The following is an 18,086-nucleotide window of genomic DNA, read 5'->3' as shown; positions in this document are numbered from 1 at the left end:
TTGTGGTTTGAGGTACTGCTACGTGTTACTGTGTACTTCAGCTGAACGTGTGGCTTTTTTGGAGACAGGGTGGCACCAGAAGCCAGAGCACCCCGTCTGAACAGAAGTGTTTTCTCTTCCGCAGTTCCACTCCCATCAGCTGTTTCACGTCTTTGTAGTGGCTGGTGCTTTCGTGCACTTCCACGGGGTGTCGAACCTCCAGGAGTTCCGTTTCATGGTCGGCGGTGGCTGCACGGAGGAAGATGGGATGCAGTAACACCAGCCTTCAGCCCAAGTTCGTAACCAAAACAGTACCGCAGGCGCGGCTGAAGCAGACAGGCTAGCAAAATGAATACCTAAGAAGAATCCAAGTTTCAGCTGATGGGGCATGGAGCTTCATGGGGATTCTGACTAACCGAGATAAATTCTATACCTCAAGCAATGGAATGAATCAATTTGAAGACCAGGAAATTCTGAAACCCTAATTTATTCTTGGGATCTACATATTAAACTACAGAGGACCCTTCCAAATCGGCTTCTGTTCAATGCCATATTTATTTGTAGAAGTGGGGAGGGATAGCTTAGCAGTTTGATTTTTTTTTTTTAAAGAAAAAAAAAAATCAAGGTTAAATTTATATCCTCTTGGAGGGTTTGGGAGTTGATTTTAGATGCTCTTTTGGGAGAAAAACAAATTGTAAATAAGATTTCTAACTTTCTGTTTAAATAAAATTTATATAAATGTTTTAAACAATGGGTGGGGGGAAAAGGGTTTTTGTAAAGAATGCAACATGCAAGTACCACACACTGTTTCAATTTTGCACAAAATAAATGATTGCAGGAGGACCAGGTAAAATTCCCAGGAGTGAAGCATGTCGGCCCTGTGGATTTTCCTGGTGGCTAGCATGCCCTGGGCAGTGGGGGGTCCTGGGCAGCACCTGGAGTAGGTTCAGTCCACGTACACAAGGGTCGTGAAGGCTGGAGTAATCATGTTGTCATGCGGGTCACAGTGTTAGTAAGGTTATTTACTGGAGTAACTCGAAAGACACGTCTGCGCCCTGCCCGAGCGTGTGGGACGGCTGCCTGCCAAGCTGGCGTGGCCTGTACGGTTTTGGGTAGCGGATCTTGCAGGGAGTTGGTTCGGTTCTCCTGTGGGCTGGTGTGTGGTGGGATAACTGCACAGGACGTGGCGAACGGTCCGACTCCATCCGTGCCTGCCTGTGCCCGAAGGCCCCTTCTGAGTAGGTGGTTGCCATTTGCGGGCCTGCCCTGTTTTGTCGGAACAAATGATGGGAACGCACTTGTCAAAAGGTGGTTGAGCATGTGAGGGGAAACAGAGGTGGAGTTAAGATGGACTGGAAGGAGGAAGCTGTGTGCTCCAGGACTTGGAGTTAACAATTACTGCAGACCTCAAGCACGTTACCTTCTCGTGTGTCAGGCTCCATATGCCAAGGGAGTTTGCAGGTTTTTTCTTTTTAGGAGGAAAAAATCCACAATTGGCCCAATGCTGTTCCATTTTTATTTTATTTTTTTTTTCCTTAGGTCTGCTTCCCATCTGTGCTTTAGCAGTGGGACTGCTGGTATTTCTTAAACCTAAAACTACGAGTTCCGTTGGATTGATGTGGAGCAGACGCACCTCCTATATAAGGGGAGGTGTATACCCTTCTCTTGTGTAATTGATGTAGCTTGATCTTTGGAGCCTGGTCAGGAGCTGGAGTGAAGGAGAATCTTTGGAGTCGTAAGATGAAACTTGAACGTTTTGTTTGTTATGGCACAGGTATTGCTTGGAGTGTTCAGTTGGAAATTCCGAGCGCTTACCTCTCTCATAGATGAGTTAAACAGCTCAGAAAATTGTATTTCACAAGGAAGGAAGGTAAAGGGTGGTTTTTGTTGTGTGTGGGTGTTTGTTTTCTGGAGGGGTTTTGTTGGTGGGTTTGTTTTTTTTTTTTTTTTGACTCCTGCAAGCTCGAGTTTTCATCCTTCAAGAGAAAGATGTGGATTGCAAAGATCTTCTGTACCCTGGATATCACGGACTGTGTTTTGGGGAGTTACTTTGCCTAATGGAGTCAAGCAGCAGCAGAATGCCTTCCGAAAGTTGACTGGATATTAAGGCTTCACCGCTTGAATGGAGTCTTTGTAAAGCCTCTGAGAGCAAGGTCAGCTGCAGAAAGAGGTGCTGCAGCGGAGTCTGTGAGTGTAGAGGGACATGTTCTCAGTAGGATAGCTACACTGGATGCCTGTAGGGCTAGAAGAAGTTTATCACATGTCTCCGTGGTACTACAATGAAGTAAAGAGCAGTATTAACTTGGATGTGAGAGCTAATAGCACTGGCATCCCTGACAAAAATGTGGAGTTGCCTGGCAGGAGGTATACTGGTGTCTGAGCGAAGCGTGGTACGTATCAGAATCGGAGCTGTCCGTCAGCGCCGCGGGGCACCTCTGCAGTAGTGCCAGCAGAAGTGGCAGTCTGCAGCCGGGATCGTCCCACGGTCACGCTTCGAAGGGTGATTCTAACCTGGTCCTGCGCAGCACAGAACTATTACAAAATCACAGTACTCCACCTGCTATTCTTAACCCAGTCAGCCTCTCCGTTCGAGGATTTTGTGTGTTTCATTAAAAACCACCTAGCTGTGCACTTTTCTGTAGCTCTTGCTGAGAACTCTTCCCAGGTTGGCACCTGAATGCCTTACTCTCAGCAGTCAGAGGCTTGCTTGCTCTGTGTGCAGGTTATTGCCATAGAATAGTTAGGACCTACGGCTTCTTTCCTTCCCCATTAAATAGTGGCCTTGTTCAGTATATTTCTTTTTAAAAATTGCTTACTGTTCAAAGCAATGAAGCACATTCTGGGGTTTTGATGGTCGGGGACTCTGGTGATGGTTCCATATAAGATGGGATCTTATTACTTGCTGTATTCTTAACTTCTGCTAATAAAAGAACCAAATGAAATATTTTCTCGTTTGGGTCTTTCTGTGCTGTGTGAGAAGCTTGAAAGCGTCACTCTCCCTTTTCCTTCCCAGCGCTTCACAGGGAAAAGCCTTCTGCTGATGCAGAAACCAAACCGATGCCTAAAGGCTAGTTTACGTGCGGTTGAAGCAGTGCTTGCTGTATGCGTCTTCGAGCAAAACCCAGTTCCTGTGACTGAAACATCAGTTCTGCGGCGTGGCACCCTCTTGAAGTCTGTAATTCACATCAGGTATGTGCCTGGTCTTGCCAGAAGATTTCAAGACTATTTAACGTGTATCGAGATTGCAGCAGACAAAGGTGTCCATGGACCATGCTGCCTTTCACTTACAGTGCCAGTCTCAAGGGGAATCTGTTTTTTCCAAAGTCTAGCCTTGATGCCCACGGGAGCTGCCAGTTGCAGTGCAGGGCAGATACTGGTGTGAGTCCTAAGAATTCCCCTGTGCACTGTTACTCGGAACTTGCAGAGAATGAGGAGCCTGGGACAACACTTTTTCCTGTCCCATGTCTGCTTTTTATTGACCTCTGCCATGTTTGAGAAGTAACTTGAGGTGTTGCTGTGAAGTTTCATCTTTTGTTTTGGAAAGCTCAATTGAACCCGTGCTGTAGAGTGAAGGCATAAAGCCACGGGGTGGTCTTGGGGCTGGCCAGCCTGTGTCAGGTCTCCCTCTCCATCCCCCGAGCCTCCGTCTGCACCCAGGCTAGCTCTGATTTCAGCGGTCAACTGGTTTCTGCATGTTTAGACACACTAATAGTGCCTTGGTGGCTTAGTTTTTCAGTTCCTGGTCTTGTAGATTTGAGAGCAGACTGCACGTCTGCTGTCCCCTTCCTCGCTCCAAGGCTTAAAAGGGCTTTCTCTTACCACTGGGTGCTGGGGGGTAATGGGTGGACAGGGGAAAGGAACAAACTAGCCAAGGACTCAACCTGGTTGGAGTGTGGTGAGAGGAGCAGAAACTCTGATTTATGGGCAGTGTTGGAAAGCCAAAGGTGAAGCACTGGGCCGTGAGAGCTTGTGAGGAAGGAAAGGGGCAGGAGGGATCAAGGACGTGAAGAGCAAGAGCTGGGGGAGAAAGAGGGTGGGTGCTGGAGATCTTGGTTGTCGTGGGCGAATTTTTAGGTGAATTGAGATTGGGAAGAGATGTTTAGGAGGCCTGGACTCAAATTCCTGGTGTAGAGAAAGTGCTTCCCAGCTTGTCCCCAAGTAAGGAACTGATATCTCCTCCTGGTATGCAGGCTTAGGGGTGGGAAGGGGTCAGGTTTGGCTGCGGGGGGAACGGGGCCGGTGGTGACCGGAGCAGCCCTGCGCCTGGCTTGGGGCCTTCTGCTCCTTCATGGCCATTCCTCAGCTGTCAGCAAACATCTGTGAACCGCCTGGGCGAGATACGACTGACCCGCCCCTTGTGTTGGCTCACGCTGCGTCTGGGCATCTGCAGCTGGGCTGTAGATGGGTGGCTTGACTCGGGGTGCAGGCATTGCAGTGACTTTGGAGAGAGCCATCTCCAGTAAATGACCTGTGGCAGCTTGAGGTCTCGGGGTGGATTTTTTTTCTTTAAATGCAAAGCAAGTTCAAGGAGCGGGGAGAAGGTCGGCATCAGATTACACAGGAATTACATTAAAAAAAGCTGCCGTGTTTGAAAATGAAGTGACATTTAGAAGTTGCCTGCGCTGGCTAAAATTGTACGTCCTACCTCTGCTGCCTGCCTGCGGCCGAGCTTTGCCGTCTCCCACGAACCCCTTGCTTCACCCGCTGCAAAGAGTGGACTTAGCCCAAGTGTGGACTGAAGTGCTGCAGTCAAGGTGAGTGTCTAAGGCCATTGCCTGACTTTTCAAGTAGCTGGAAATAAATTAAGCGTGTGATTAGGACGGAGTTTGGTTTTGGTGAAGCTATTAGAATCTTGCCTACAAAACTGAGTTCTTTGTTTTCCCCTCTTTTTTTTCCCCTGGCTCCTGTGTGGCTTCGAGCCACTTGTTTGAACCAAACGCTCCTGCTGGTCAGTGCTTCTGGATTTGTCTGGAGTGCCCAAGCCGAAGTCCTCCAGGCTGGTTTCCAGCAGTGCTGAGCGCTGATGTGCTTTGAATGAAGTTTCCTGAAAGGGTCAGCTCCCTGGAGAAGATGCGTGTTAATTGCTAGGTCTGTATTGCTCTGTATGAAGAAGGAATAGCAGCCCTGAGCTCGTGGCAACACCAATGGCCTCACGCCTGATCATCTTCAGCTATTCTAACAGCCAGCAACGTGGCAGAAGTGCATGAGGAAGCCCTCGGCCTGGCATCACCTGGGCAGCGCTGCGGTTCAGCTGCCGCTCCCGGCCCCTTGTTCGCCGTCAGAAGGTAGGCTCCTCACGGGGGGGGCAGGATGCGAGCCTGGCGCTCCCGCGTGTGCCCGAGGGGACGGTTTGCCTGCTCGGTCTCAATCACAGAATCACAGAATGGTCGGGGTTGGAAGGGACCTCTGTGGGTCACCCAGTCCAACCCTCCTGCCGAAGCAGGGTCACCTACAGCAGGCTGCACAGGACCTTGTCAGGACCTCAATGCTGGCGTTTCCAGGAGCTTCGCCTTTGCCCTTCTCGCCTCTAGTGAAATTCACGTTGGAGTAGCAGAGCTATTTCTGCTCCTGAGCTCAGAGCTGTTTGCACTGGAGATTCGCAATGATCCCGCTAATTAGCAGCTTCCTCTCTGCCGTGGTACAGCTGGGCACGGCGGCTCCTCGCAGACGGCATAAAAACCGAACCGGTCTCCTCGTAAACAAGACGGGAAAATCACGGGCCTGGCTGGGTTCCCAGAGCAACGATGCGTTTCCCGAACGGAGGCAAACGACACCCGCACCAGCTCCAGCAGCCGCCTTTCACTTTCATCTCCCACCGTGCCAAACCTCTGCGCGCGGTCCGAGGTTTCGCCTTGGCGCTGGCTGGGGCCGAGCTCCCCTGCCCTGCTGAAGTTGTCCTCTGTGGCGGGGATGGCAGCTGCTGCGGGGAAGGGGGAAGCGGGAGGCTCCTGCCTGGGGAAAGGCCGGGTGCTGGGGCTCCTGAAACTGGAGGCGGCGGCAGCGAGTGGAGCAGGAGGAGCTGATGGAGCTCTCTCTGGGGCCCGCGAGGTGCGCGCTGACAAAGCGTGCTCGGGCGGGGCGTTACGGCCCGTGTCACGCACTGGTGACGAGCCGCGTCGCTGCGGCTGATGTCACGGGCGGCGATGGCAGCGGTGACGACAGCGGCCTTCGCTGGCTGAGGGACTGGGGGTGCAAAGGCTCCTCCCACGAGCATCAGGGGCCCTGCAGCTGGGGCGGGGATGGGCCCCGGGGTGCCGCGGGGTGCGGGAGCTCCTCAGCGCCCAGGGGCGACGGGCGCAGCAGCTCCCTCCAGCCGGCCGTGGGACTTCGGTGTTCCTTCCCCGCTTGCTTTCGAAAAACTGGTTTGTGCACGAGTGCGTGGCACGTCTGGCTGCCCTCGGCCCCCCTCACCTGCGAGCAGAGGCCTGCGAGAGCGCTGCGATTCTGCGCAGAGAGCACCGGTGGGCTTGGAAAAAGCATCCTGGAAAACGCTCCGAGGAGCTCAAGAGGTGCACGTGAAACTAAGCAGGACTGTGGTACCAGTCCTTCGCCGTGGCAGAATCACAGAATCACAGAATGGTAGGGGTTGGAAGGGACCTCTGTGGGTCATCCAGTCCAACCCTCCTGCCAAAGCAGGGTCACCTACAGCAGGCTGCACAGGACCTTGTCCAGGCGGGGCTGGAATATCTCCAGAGAAGGAGACTCCACAGCCTCCCTGGGCAGCCTGTGCCAGGGCTCCGTCACCCTCAGAGGGAAGAAGTTCTTCCTCATGTTCAGCTGGAACTTCCTCTGCTTCAGTTTGTGCCCATTGCCCCTTGTCCTGTCGCTGGGCACCACTGAACAGAGTCTGGCCCCATCCTCCTGACACCCACCCTGCAGATATTTATAAGCATTTCTAAGGTCCCCTCTCAGCTTTCTCTTCTTCAGGCTGAACAAGCCCAGTTCCCTCAACCACTCCTCGTAGGAGAGATGCTCCAGTCCCCTCCTCATCCTCGTAGCCCTCCGCTGGACTCTCTCCAGTAGCTCTTCATCTTTCTTGAGCTGGGGAGCCCAGAACTGGACACAGGACTCCAGATGAGGCCTCACCAGGGCAGTGTAGAGAAGGGCACCCTCACCTTAACCCGCTTGGAGCGTGCGGCACGCGGCCTGCGACTGCTGCCGGCCCCAGCCTGGGACGTGCCAGGCTTTGGCGAGGTGCGAGCCGACTCGGGCCAGCCTGCGGAGAAGCTGCTGCTTCTGTGCCCGCTCGCAGCCGCTGTAAATCCAGGGCTGAGTTCGCTGCTGTTCTGTGGGATGAAGCCATCCCCGTCCGGTCCTACCGGACGGTGCAGTCACCTGCCTGCTCTGTCCCGAGGCGTGCGTCAAGGGAGAGCACGTGTCCACGGCGCTGTGTGAGGTGTGTGGCCCTGCCTCGGTGCCTGCCACGGCGTTCGGGGGGACGGGACGGGGTTACCTCAGCCTGCAGTGGTTTGTTTCTGAAGCCTGTGAGGAGTGCAACGGAGGGAACTCTGGTCCCTTCCCAGCTTCCCGTCCATCTGCCTGGGAGGGAACTGGCGGCGGGTTTAGGGCTTGGGAAGCCCCCGATTTGCGTGGCAGCCAGGCATGGCCGGGCGCGTCTGACTTGTGAGTCCTCACCGCAAGTCTTTGCTTCCACAGCACAGAGCCCGATGCCTGCAGTTTGCGGTGGGGCTCTTCCGGGAGCTGCGGCTGTGATTCATCGCGCCGTGTCGGGACGGCAGCGGGGCCCTGCCTGGCTGGAAGTGAGACCGCTCCTCTCGCAGCTGCTCTGCTGCTGGCCTCGGGTCGCTGCTCTTGCTGACCTAGTTTTGTCTGCTGTGCCCAGCACACGGCTGAAGAAGTTGGGAGCTGGAGCAGCTGCTCTTCCTGGGGATCCTTCTCTTGCTGTAGAGCCGCTGTCTCTGCTGGGCAAGCAGAGCAGGTCATGGAATGTGCTTAACCCTGTGCTGGAGACCAGAAGAGGGTGGGTGAGCTTGGGGTCGGCTCTGCTGGCAAAAAACAAGCGAGCCGTTTGCTTTTCAAGGCTGAAAGGATACCATGGGGAAGACAAGGGCTGCGTGGCTTCCTAATAAACAGTGAAGACAAAAACCTCATGTACAGAAGCAGGAGCTTCTGTAGCAAAACCGGGTGCTGCAGCATGCACCCCTGGGGAGCACCGGCCTGGGCCCCCGGGGAGCCGTTGTGGCCCAGAGGGTTTTGAGGGCGGCCGTGTGGGGGCCCAGGAAAGCTCCCCTCCGCCTCGCTTCCCGCAGCTAGCCGGCGAGCAGGTCTGGAAATCACGCTCCCACCCTGGGCAGCAAGGGCTGCCCCCAGAGGGGTGCCTGGCACTGCCCGAACGGTGCTGCCGGAGCTTCCCAGGGTCTCCTCCATCCTCCCGTGCAGGACTGGGGCGAGGAGTGATGCTTAGGACATCCCCACCAAGCACGGAGTGCGAGAGTGGGGGCAGGCGGTGCAGCCCGGTGAGGGGCCACCGGGAGATGTCTTCCCCCCACGGCCCTGCAGCCGGAGGCTGGGGACCTGTGCCCCAGGAGCGGGGCACCCCCAGAGCAGCCCCAGCTCACGTGGCGGGGGGCTGTGGGGTCATGCCTTGCCCTCGCCCCCCCTGGCAGGGGCCACTCTCTCCCGCAGATGCCCCAGAGCAGCTGCTGGCTGTTCATCGCTGCCCAGTTTCACCCCCGATCCCCGGCTCAAGCCCTGCAGCGTGGGTGGGAGGGGACCTGTCTGGTGCAGGGGCACTGGGGGAGGCAGCGTGGGCTGGCGGGTTGGGGTGCCATCCGCGGGACCCAGCCTGCACAGCAAGAGCTGTGCGTCCCCTGCCAGCCCCGGCAGGGCCCAGCCGTGCCCACAGCCCGGCTCCCGCTGCCCGGCAGGCGCCCGGGGAGGCCCCAGCACCAGGAACGTCTCGTTTTGCCGTAGCCCCAGCGCCGGCTGCGTGGGGGGAGATGGCGGTCGTGCTGCTGGGCTCGACGCCGCGGCGTGCAAACGGTGCAAGCGGCTCTGCAGCCCGGTTCCCAGCGTGTGCTCGGGTTTGGAGTCGGGGCAAACCTTCACCCTTATTTTTCGGTTTGAGAAATAATCCAGTTCTCACCCCCGTCCTGTGCTCTCCAGTCACAAGCTCTGCACAGATTGCTGAGTCAGCTAAGCCAGGTCTAACGCCCACCGCTCGCTCAGTGCAGGTCTCTGTACGGGACCGTGTTTACTGTGCATTAATGCACCCGAAATCAGTCACGCAGCAGGGCAGTGGGTGTTTGTGTATCTGTTTTTAAGCTGAGTGGAGACGGGACTGCTCATCCTTGCTGACAGGGAGCGGTGCCCTGGGAGGGCAGGCGTGTGGAGCTGGGGGAGCTGTGCCAGCCGGCGGGGTACCCCCAGAGCTGGTGGCTCCTCCGTCTGTCCTGGCTCCTCAGCCTTGACAGCAGCTCCTTTTCCCTCCGTGCTGCCATCATCTTTCTCTGCTGCTTCTGGCGCTGATAAGGTCACTGCGTCTGAAGCCTGGAAACCATCTCCACCTCCACACTTACTTCCAGTACTGCGGTCGTTCCCCTCCTCTCTGCCGTGACACCACGTCCCGCGAGGCAAAAGCTGCCGCAGCAGGAGCTGTAACGTCCTGCAAGGTCCCCACCAGGACCTGGTTGTGACCGGTACTGGCCCCTCAGTGCTGGGTGACGCTGGTGGCAAGACGGGCAGCATCTGCAGCGACCCTAGCACTCCTGAGGAGCGTCGGTGGGATTCTGCTCGTGCCCCGGTGTGAGGATAAAGCCCTGTCCCGTAGAACCGCTCTTTGCAGGAGCTGCAGATGGGCCAGGCCCCAGCGGCGGTGGCTTGGAGGGCTGGGCGAGGAGCCCCGTGTGGAGGGCAGTGAGCGAGGAGGGTGCCGCGCTTGCGCTATAGGAGCTGGTGGCTCGGCGTGAGGAGGTGGCCAGGCCCCTGCAGCCGCGTTTGCAGTCCCTCCACCCGCGCCCTGTCCCGGGAGCTTGGCAGGGAGAGGGCTTTCTGGGGTGTACTGCAGGGCTGCAGCTAGCACGCAACATGACACAATGAGGCTTAAGTATCTATTTAAAATATGCCATATATTTGTTTTTCATGAGATGGTACGGAGCAGTTCATACAAAAAGAAAGGAACAAATGGGTGCTCCCCACCCCTTGTCCACAAAGCTCTGCAAGTGTTGTGCTCCCACCAGCTGGGCACGCTGGGCACGGGGCAGGGGGCCGCTCGCCCCACCACAGCCAAGCGCAGCTTCAGTGAGCAGGGCAGGGCTGCTCTGAGGGGAAGAGCGCCCGCTCCTTAGCTGCTTCTGCACTGAAACCAGCAAGGGCAGGGAACGTGCCCCCTCCTCTGGTGGGTCGTACGTAACCCCTCCCCAGAGACAAGTCCACATCTAGGCAAGAATCTGGATGCTGAGCTGGCAGCGTTAGAAGGGGTCTCCTCTGCAGAGCTGGCATAGCTGCAGCTGAGGAGTCAAGCCGTGCTACTTCCCACCGTCTGGTTACGGGTTGCCTTAGTGCAGTTCAGGCGAGGTGCCACGTCCTGGCCAGGGTCACGGTCAAGGAACACCCTCAAGACCAGGAGATGCTGCCTCCCTGCTGGGAACCACCAAGGGCCCTGTTCCTGGGCTGCTCCAGTCCCAGGAGCTCAGAGTCCTGGCACGTCCCACGAAGAGGCAGGCAGGCAGCGTCCCCTGCCCCTCCTGCTCTCCTAAGGCCAGATCTGCCCCACCAAGTCCTCAGCCTCCTGGGCCAACATCTCCAAGGTGGCTCTGAGGGAGGCCGGGTGAGGGTGAAATCCAAGCTGTGCCAACGCCTGCGGCCGTGCCGGAGCAGCTCGGTCGGTGCAGCGCTGGGAGCCGACCCTGCCAGGCCTCACGCAGGCCTTCTGCTGCGGGCTTTTGAGGAGGGAGCAGCTTCCGCCGCTGGCACCGTGCTGGAGCTTGCGGTGAAGGACGCAGGACGCGCTCTGCCTCGTCGTGAACACCTCGGTCTCCCCAGGGACCCTCCTTCCCAGGTCTCTGCCGCCTGCGGCGCGGTGCCGACCGCGTCACCGCAGCAGCAGCGCCAGGGGCAGGAGGAGCAGCGTCGGCGAGATGGAGACCTCGGCAGCACCACCGCAGTCTTGGGCGTTTTCCTGGGAGACAGGAGAGAAGGCGGCAGCTTGCTCACACCCAGGGTGGCTGCTGGCAGAGGGAAGGGCGCCCACCCCTCGCCTTTGGATGAAGGAGCGATGCCTGCGGCAGAGGGCCAAGAGGAGTGACCACCGGGGCGCAGGAAGGTCCTGCTTTGATGCCCGTCGGCCATGCTGGCCACCTGCGAGCTCGGAAGCCGCTCTCCTCCTCGCCTTTCACCACGCGCTGCCCCACACCCTGAAACCCATCCCTCAGCCTCGGAGGCTGCAGCAGGATCGGCTCCTGCCTGTGAGCAGGTGCCGGTGCCCGCTCCCGGCCCCGCGGGGCAGGGACAGGCAGCTGGGCTGCCTCGCACCCTGCGCAGAGGTGCCCGGGTCAGACCGCTGCCGGCCCAGCGGGCGTGAGAGCTCGCACCCGAGCCCAGGTCTCAGGGACTGGCTCCGGGTGCTCTTCCAGCAGGTGAACCCCCCGAAGGAACCCAGCAACCCTCTGCTAGCTGAGCTCGAGCCCTTCCCTGGTGTCCCCAGCGTGACCGTCCTCCGGCCGGGAAGCCCCGCGGGGGGTCAGGCGGCTGTGTCGGGGTCCGTCCCCTCGGGTGGGCACCCGCCAGGCCCCGCGCACGGGCGCAGCGCAGCCGCGCGCTCTCTCAGCCTCCCGCGCCGCCCCAGGTACCTCGGGGTGAAACGCGTGGCACGCGTCCGGCCGGCGCCTCAGCTTCTGGGAGCGCATCCGCTCACACTTCACCGACGCGTTATGTGCGGGGCCGTTAAGGACACGGGCAGCGGCGGGCAGGGAGAACAAGGCGGGGAGGACAAGGGGAGGACAGGTCACCCTGCGTGGGCTGGAGACACCTCCAAGTGCTAGAAGGCAGCCAGGAACGACAGGCGCCTGGAAGTGGCCAAGAGGCACGGAGAGGGCTCAGCTTCATGGTGACAAGCTGCACCCTGTCACTGCCCGCAGGAGGAGCAAGGGATGAAGACCCAGCAGGCGTGAGTTATGGAAGCACCTGGGAGCACTGTCGGGGAACCAGCCCAGCTGCGCCCACCCCACCCCGGACCCTTTCTCCTGGCCTGTCCCACCCTCACCCTCGTACAGCGTACCTGACAGCCCAGGCGGCGGAGGCTGGCTTCCTCCTGGGGGCTGGAGGGAGGGAAGGGCTGTTACCGCCTCTCCACCACACCTCAACCCTGCCTGCTCCGTGTCTCTCTGCCAGGCAGACCCGCGGGTCAGGCCATGCCCTCCACCCCTGTGGCAATTGCCATGGAAGCAGGTTTTCCATCCCAGCTAACACGCAGAGGAAAGGGCCCGCGGAGCCATGCGTCCCCGCTGCGCGTGAAGGATATATTTCACCTCCTTCGCATCCAGCAGCACGGGTGGGAAGACGCTGCAGTCGCAGGCGGCGTCTGTGACGAGGAGCAGGAGGTTACTGCTGGCGACCCGCTGCGCCACGAACATCCTGCGAAGAGAAGAGCGGGCAGGAGAGAGCAGGTCCCGCCGGCTGCAGCGCCAGAGCAGCGGCCCCACCGCGAAGCAATCCAAAGAAAACCGCTCATCGGGAACGGGACGTCGGCAGGGAGCGGCGGAGACCCAGCCAGCAGCCGTGCACACGGCAGGGGTGGCACTGGCACAACTTTCTGGCCTCTGGAAGCTCTGAACTGGCTCGGATTTACAACCCAATGCTCGGCACAAAAGCCAAAATCACAGAATTACCGAATGGTAGGGGTTGGAAGGGACCTCTGTGGGTCACCCAGCCCAACCCCCTGCCCAAGCAGGGTCACCCAGAGCAGGCTGCACAGGACCTTGTCCAGGCGGGTCTGGAATATCTCCAGAGAAGGAGACTCCACAGCCTCCCTGGGCAGCCTGGGCCAGGGCTCCGTCACCCTCAGAGGGAAGAAGTTCTTCCTTGGGTTCAGCTGGAGCTTCCTCTGCTTCAGTTTGTGCCCATTGCCCCTTGTCCTGTCGCTGGGCACCACTGAACGGAGTCTGGCCCCGTCCTCCTGACACCCACCCTTGAGATATTTGTAGGCATTTCTAAGGTCCCCTAAAAAATCAAACACAAAAGTCCAACCAACCGACAGAACCCAAGGGAAGCCCTCCCGAAGCGGGGCAGCAGGGCACGGCAGACACCGGAGAAGGCATGGTTTCGTCCGCAGGCGTGCCAGTGCCCGCTCAGCGTGCATTTACACACGTGCTTGTGCAAGGCAAGGGTGTACGTGTGCCGTGGCCCTGCAAGGATCAGAGTTTCGCTAATGTTTGTGTTATTGGAGTGAGAAATGTAGGATCCCAGCAGCATCACACGTTACCTCGGTGTGGGAGGACTGACCAGCTGGTGCTCGGCCGTGCTGACTGCCACGAAATACCTGCAGCTTCACTTTGCAGCCGCCGAGCTTCGCCGTCCCTTCCCCTGCCCGTCAGACGAGACGACCACAGAAAGGCCTGACGAGCACAGGCACGTGCCGGTGGGGCTGTGTCTGGGCGCACGCGCTTGCCCGAGGCCGTGCGCGCGAGGGCCGGCGGCAGCGCCGCTGCTCGGCTGCGCGGGCAGAGCAGGCTGCGGGCAGAGCAGGATGCGGGCAGAGCAGGATGCGGGCAGAGCAGGAGCCTTTCGGCTGCCTGCAGGGTTCTGTGCGTGAGGACCCCGTGCACGCGGGTAGCTCGGCCGCATCGCCGCGCTCACGAGGCTGCGCGGGCCTGCGGGTTTGCACACCGGCGCGTGCCCGCCTGCCGCACCTCTGGGCGAGCACGGCGGGGCACCGGGCAGCCCTGGCGAGGAGCCTGCAGGCTGGCCTGGGGGCACTGGGCACAGGGCAGGCCAGGGATGGCGGGCTCGGCGTGCCCGTGCTGGTGGCAGGGCTGCGACGCTGCAGCTGGTGCACGGTTCTGCGCGCTCCTGGTCCTGCCAAGCACCTCACAGCCAAGGGAGAGGGCTTCTAGGTTAGAAATACAGGTTTGTGAGGCCGTGCGTGCTGTGCCGACCAACCTGACGGCACTGGAGGCCTGTCCTGTCTCTCTGGTTATTCACCAACTAGTCTGGCCGCCTTCTAGCCTCCAGGGGTTTTGGTGTTCACTTTGGGAGATGCTGAATGGCACCCACTGCAGTGTGAGACCACTGCATTAGCGTTCCTGGCTGACGACGGCTTTGACAAGCAGATTTTAACCCACACACAAATTCTGTAACCAGGATAGAGGTGCCCCAGGCATCAGTCCGCAAGCCAACGTTTTGCCCAGGATGGAGCACCCAGCCTACCCTTGCTCCACCGGGAACCGCGTGGGCTTGCAGAACCTGACGGGAAAAGGCTGCACGCCTCAGCGGGCCACGAGCTAATGCTCCACAGAGCCTGTGCTGGGACATGTGTGTCTCCCAAATGCAAAAGCTGTCTGGTCTTGAGAGGCTGCAGTCCAGTTCTGTGCCTGTAACTAGAGAATCACAGAATGACAGAATGGTCGGGGTTGGCAGGGCCCTCTGTGGGTCACCCAGTCCAACCCCCTGCCCAAGCAGGGTCACCCAGAGCAGGGGGCACAGCACTGCGTCCGGGCGGGTCTGGAATATCTCCAGAGAAGGAGACTCCACAGCCTCCCTGGGCAGCCTGGGCCAGGGCTCCGTCACCCTCAGAGGGAAGAAGTTTTTCCTCCTGTTCAGCTGGAACTTCCTCTGCTTCAGTTTGTGCCCATTGCCCCCTGTCCTGTCGCTGGGCAGCACTGAACGGAGTCTGGCCCCGTCCTCCTGACACCCACCCTTCAGGTATTTGTAAGTATATGTTAGGTCCCCTCTCAGCCTTCTCTTCTTCAGGCTGAACAAGCCCAGTTCCCTCAGCCTCTCCTCGTAGGAGAGATGCTCCAGTCCCCTCACCATCCTCGTAGCCCTGCGCTGGACTCTCTCCAGTAGCTCCTCATCTTTCTTGAACTGGGGAGCCCAGAACTGGACAGAGTACTCCAGATGGGGCCTCACCAGGGCAGAGTAGAGGGGTAGGAGAACCTCCCTCGACAACTACGAAGGAGCTGAGCAGGACTCGGGGGCCGCTGCTGATGGAGCTGGCAAGATGCTGCCTCCCCTCCCCCTCCTTATGCTATAAGGCAGTGACTCGCGCAGTAGGAGACACAGGGTTTAGGCTCGTCACCCTCATTCAACCCCTCCCCGTCTCCCACCACTCAGGAGATTGCTGTAACCACCACAGTATGAAATACTCCTGGTGGAAACCTCTGCCAGCTTTCTCAGGGAGGGTGCTGGGCTCCATCAAGGAGGGCTCACCGACAGGCTGCGTCGGTGGTGCAGCGCTCTGCGGCAAGAGCTCAGTGCACAAACCAACGGGTCTGTTTGGGGCAGGCGGCTCCTCTGGATCCACCCGGAGCTTACTGCCCCTGCACAACACCTTGTTGTCACCAAGTCTGCGATCGCTTCTTCCACAACAATGTTTGGCAAGGCCTGGTTTTCCCAAAGTCCTGCTGACTAGCGCAGGCTGTTTTCCTAACCTTTAAGGCTTTCCTGCAGCTGGTCCAAGACTGAAGTCAGACTAGGCAGGACTGAGTGGGGTTTTTTTTTTTAGAGAGGTTCCAGTCAGATCTGTTTGGACACCTCATGTTAGGACCGGTGGAAATTCATTCTTCTGTCACCTTCCACACGTGACTGCTGATGACACTATGCAACTGCTGAAAAATGGCCTCTTTTCACAACGACTTTTCTGTTCTTTTGGGCTGTTCATTCTCTTAAAATGAAAATGGAAAATATAAAAGTGGGCCCGTGTTTTCATTTCTTTCAGTTTAGCCATTCTTCCCCCCCCCCCCCCCGCTTTTTTTTTTCTGTAGAAAAACAGAAAAGAGGGAAAACATAAAAAGGAAAAGGAAAGCTGAAAGCACTGCAAAAAGGAAAATTATCTAAGGAGAAAACTTTTGCCAGAAATGTGAAAAAACAGAAAAAGTTCTTTTCTGACATATCTGGAATGGAAAGATATGTATATTTTAAAATGCTCTTTCCCTCGTTCTACTGCCATTTCTGCTTGTTAACAAATGATTTTAATTTTTATCCTCTTTTATCAATAAGTTGTAACTTGGTCCTTTCACCTTCTCATTGCCCAGCACAGCTGTTTAGCTCCGTTCTGTGGCCAGCGCTGCGGCTGCGGCAGAGGCCACGCGATGGGCACAGCGGCAGGAGACTCTTCTCAGGGTACTGCCGTCACCAGCGAGCCCTGCAACCAGGCTCACGTGCTGTCACGACCTGGGGACAGGGGCACAAGCCCCGAGACGAAAGGGAAGCTACAAGCCTTACTTTTGACAGTCTCCGCACTCGATCAGCCCGTTGGTCTCCTCGATGGCCGGCTCGTACACGAAGACGGGGTACTCGGTGTCGCAGGGCTGCAAGGTATCGTGCTTCTTGTGCTTGTGAGCTGCAACGGTAAGGAGACAAGGTGAGACATGAAGGGCAGAGGGTCGTATGGGAGCGGTCTGCGCTGAGGTGGAAGCATTTAAGCCTGGCAATGTAGGTCGCAGGAGCAGCCCCGCGTCCCCGCTCTGTCAGGGGCCAAGAGCAGGTGCCCACCAGAGAAGGGGAAGGAGATGCTGCAGAAAGCAGCCGGGCAGAGAGCCCTGCTCCCACTAGGTGGTGTGGGAAAACCGGCCTATGTGAGACATGCGTCCAATATTCCCACTCACCGTCCTGAAGCAAGGCTGGACCCTGCCCTGCCGAAGCCTCACCTGTGGGGCTGCAGCACCCCAGGGACCCCCATGGGCAGTTACACAGGCGCATGCGGGCACTGGTACCCCGTCTTCAAAGGAGGGGGGGTTCTACCAAACCAGCGGTGCTAATAAGGTCCCTCCTGTCTAACCCAGGCCTGGTTCATCCACTTTTTTTAAACATTCAGAGCTGTGACTGGGCCGGTCCTCAAGGCCCGTGCTGAGGGATCTGCCTCTGCTGAGACCCTGTGTGTCTGTGGTGGGGTCCCCATCAGCTGCTGATCCTTCCCGAGCCCTCTGACATTTCAGAACGAGCCCACAGCAGGTAATTTGAGGGGTTGAACACATGTCACGCTAAAAAGAAAGCACTGCTAGCAAACAGATATGGTCTGAGACTGCAGGGAAGCAGACAACCGCTCTCGAGGACCGGCAGAGACCCAGCTAACGTGTGGCACTGGCTCCTGGAGGGAGCCATCCACGGCAGAGGCAGGGAGCAGCTGCCCCATCACTCATCAGTCACACTCTGGGGGACTCCCAAACTAATTTGGGGATGAGGGGGAGCTAAACCGCCTTGCTGAACCGCCTTACTGAGCCTCCCTCGAGAAGCAACGGCATCCTTTCTAGTTCAGTGAAGTCTGCCTTGCCTGAAACTACTGCCTTGGGTCCTTCTGGCAATTATTTTCTGCAGTTGGAGGTAGCAAAGCCAGCTCCTGCCTCTGTAAGACACAGGGGAACGTGGCTGATGGAAATGCGAGGCTTTGTTGCTAGGGGAGAGGTGGTTGCAGCTCAGCCAGCAAGAAGTATGAGAAATGGTTTCTACATCAGCTTTGGGTCAGAGCACAAAAGCCTCACTTCACAGCCCTCCAGCCACACAGCGGCTGCAGACAGCCCTGCCGGGGGGGACGGGCAGGGAAGGGAGTCCTTCGGACGAGGAGGATGACCAGCTTGTCCCTTGCTGAAGATTTATAGAAAAAGGCAGCAACGTGGGTTTTAATCGGTCGATGTACGGTAAGAAGGCACCGAGAGGGCATCCATAATCATGATGGGTAATTTGCATCACTGTGAAACCCTCACCGAGAGCTGCCCTGACAGCTGCTGGAGCACAGGGAATGAGGCAGCAGCCGGCGGAGCCTGCCATCTAAACAACGCGGCTTACGTGGGAGAGAGAAGCCGGATGAGTTTCTCTGATTTTTCTCTCCACCGCACCAATCTGGCGACAGAAGACAGCTGTTTAACAGCCAGGAGCTGCAGCCCAGTCTCCCCTCTAATGCCTCCCCCAGGTGACCGTGACGGTGCTCAGAC

The 18,086-nt window shown here is 58.0% G+C and overlaps 2 protein-coding genes across 5 annotated transcripts in view; one reads left to right on the top strand and one right to left on the bottom strand.

Annotated features, from left to right (window-relative positions):
* Positions 1 to 2,923, top strand: part of ADIPOR2 (adiponectin receptor 2) — a 44,710-nt gene extending 41,787 nt beyond the window's left edge. For all 4 annotated transcript variants that reach the window (XM_075428617.1, XM_075428621.1, XM_075428620.1 and 1 more), the window contains exon 8: positions 125 to 2,923. In XM_075428617.1, the coding sequence (XP_075284732.1) occupies positions 125 to 256 (132 nt within the window). In that variant the 3' untranslated portion in view covers positions 257 to 2,923. The remainder of the gene's footprint in view (positions 1 to 124) is intronic.
* Positions 2,924 to 10,071: 7,148 nt separating this feature from the next.
* The window catches only part of CACNA2D4 (calcium voltage-gated channel auxiliary subunit alpha2delta 4), a 131,648-nt gene continuing 123,633 nt past the window's right edge, over positions 10,072 to 18,086 (bottom strand). Inside the window, exons 37-40 of the mRNA XM_075428538.1 lie at positions 16,381 to 16,498; positions 12,461 to 12,573; positions 11,790 to 11,872; positions 10,072 to 11,119 (exon numbers count right to left, since the gene is read on the bottom strand). Of these exons, the coding sequence (XP_075284653.1) occupies positions 11,033 to 11,119; positions 11,790 to 11,872; positions 12,461 to 12,573; positions 16,381 to 16,498 (401 nt within the window). The 3' untranslated portion in view covers positions 10,072 to 11,032. The remainder of the gene's footprint in view (positions 11,120 to 11,789; positions 11,873 to 12,460; positions 12,574 to 16,380; positions 16,499 to 18,086) is intronic.

This window comes from Opisthocomus hoazin, chromosome 8 (genome assembly GCF_030867145.1).
Source record: "Opisthocomus hoazin isolate bOpiHoa1 chromosome 8, bOpiHoa1.hap1, whole genome shotgun sequence".
Taxonomy (NCBI): Eukaryota; Metazoa; Chordata; class Aves; order Opisthocomiformes; family Opisthocomidae; genus Opisthocomus; species Opisthocomus hoazin.
This window is presented reverse-complemented; position numbering and strand designations above follow the sequence as displayed.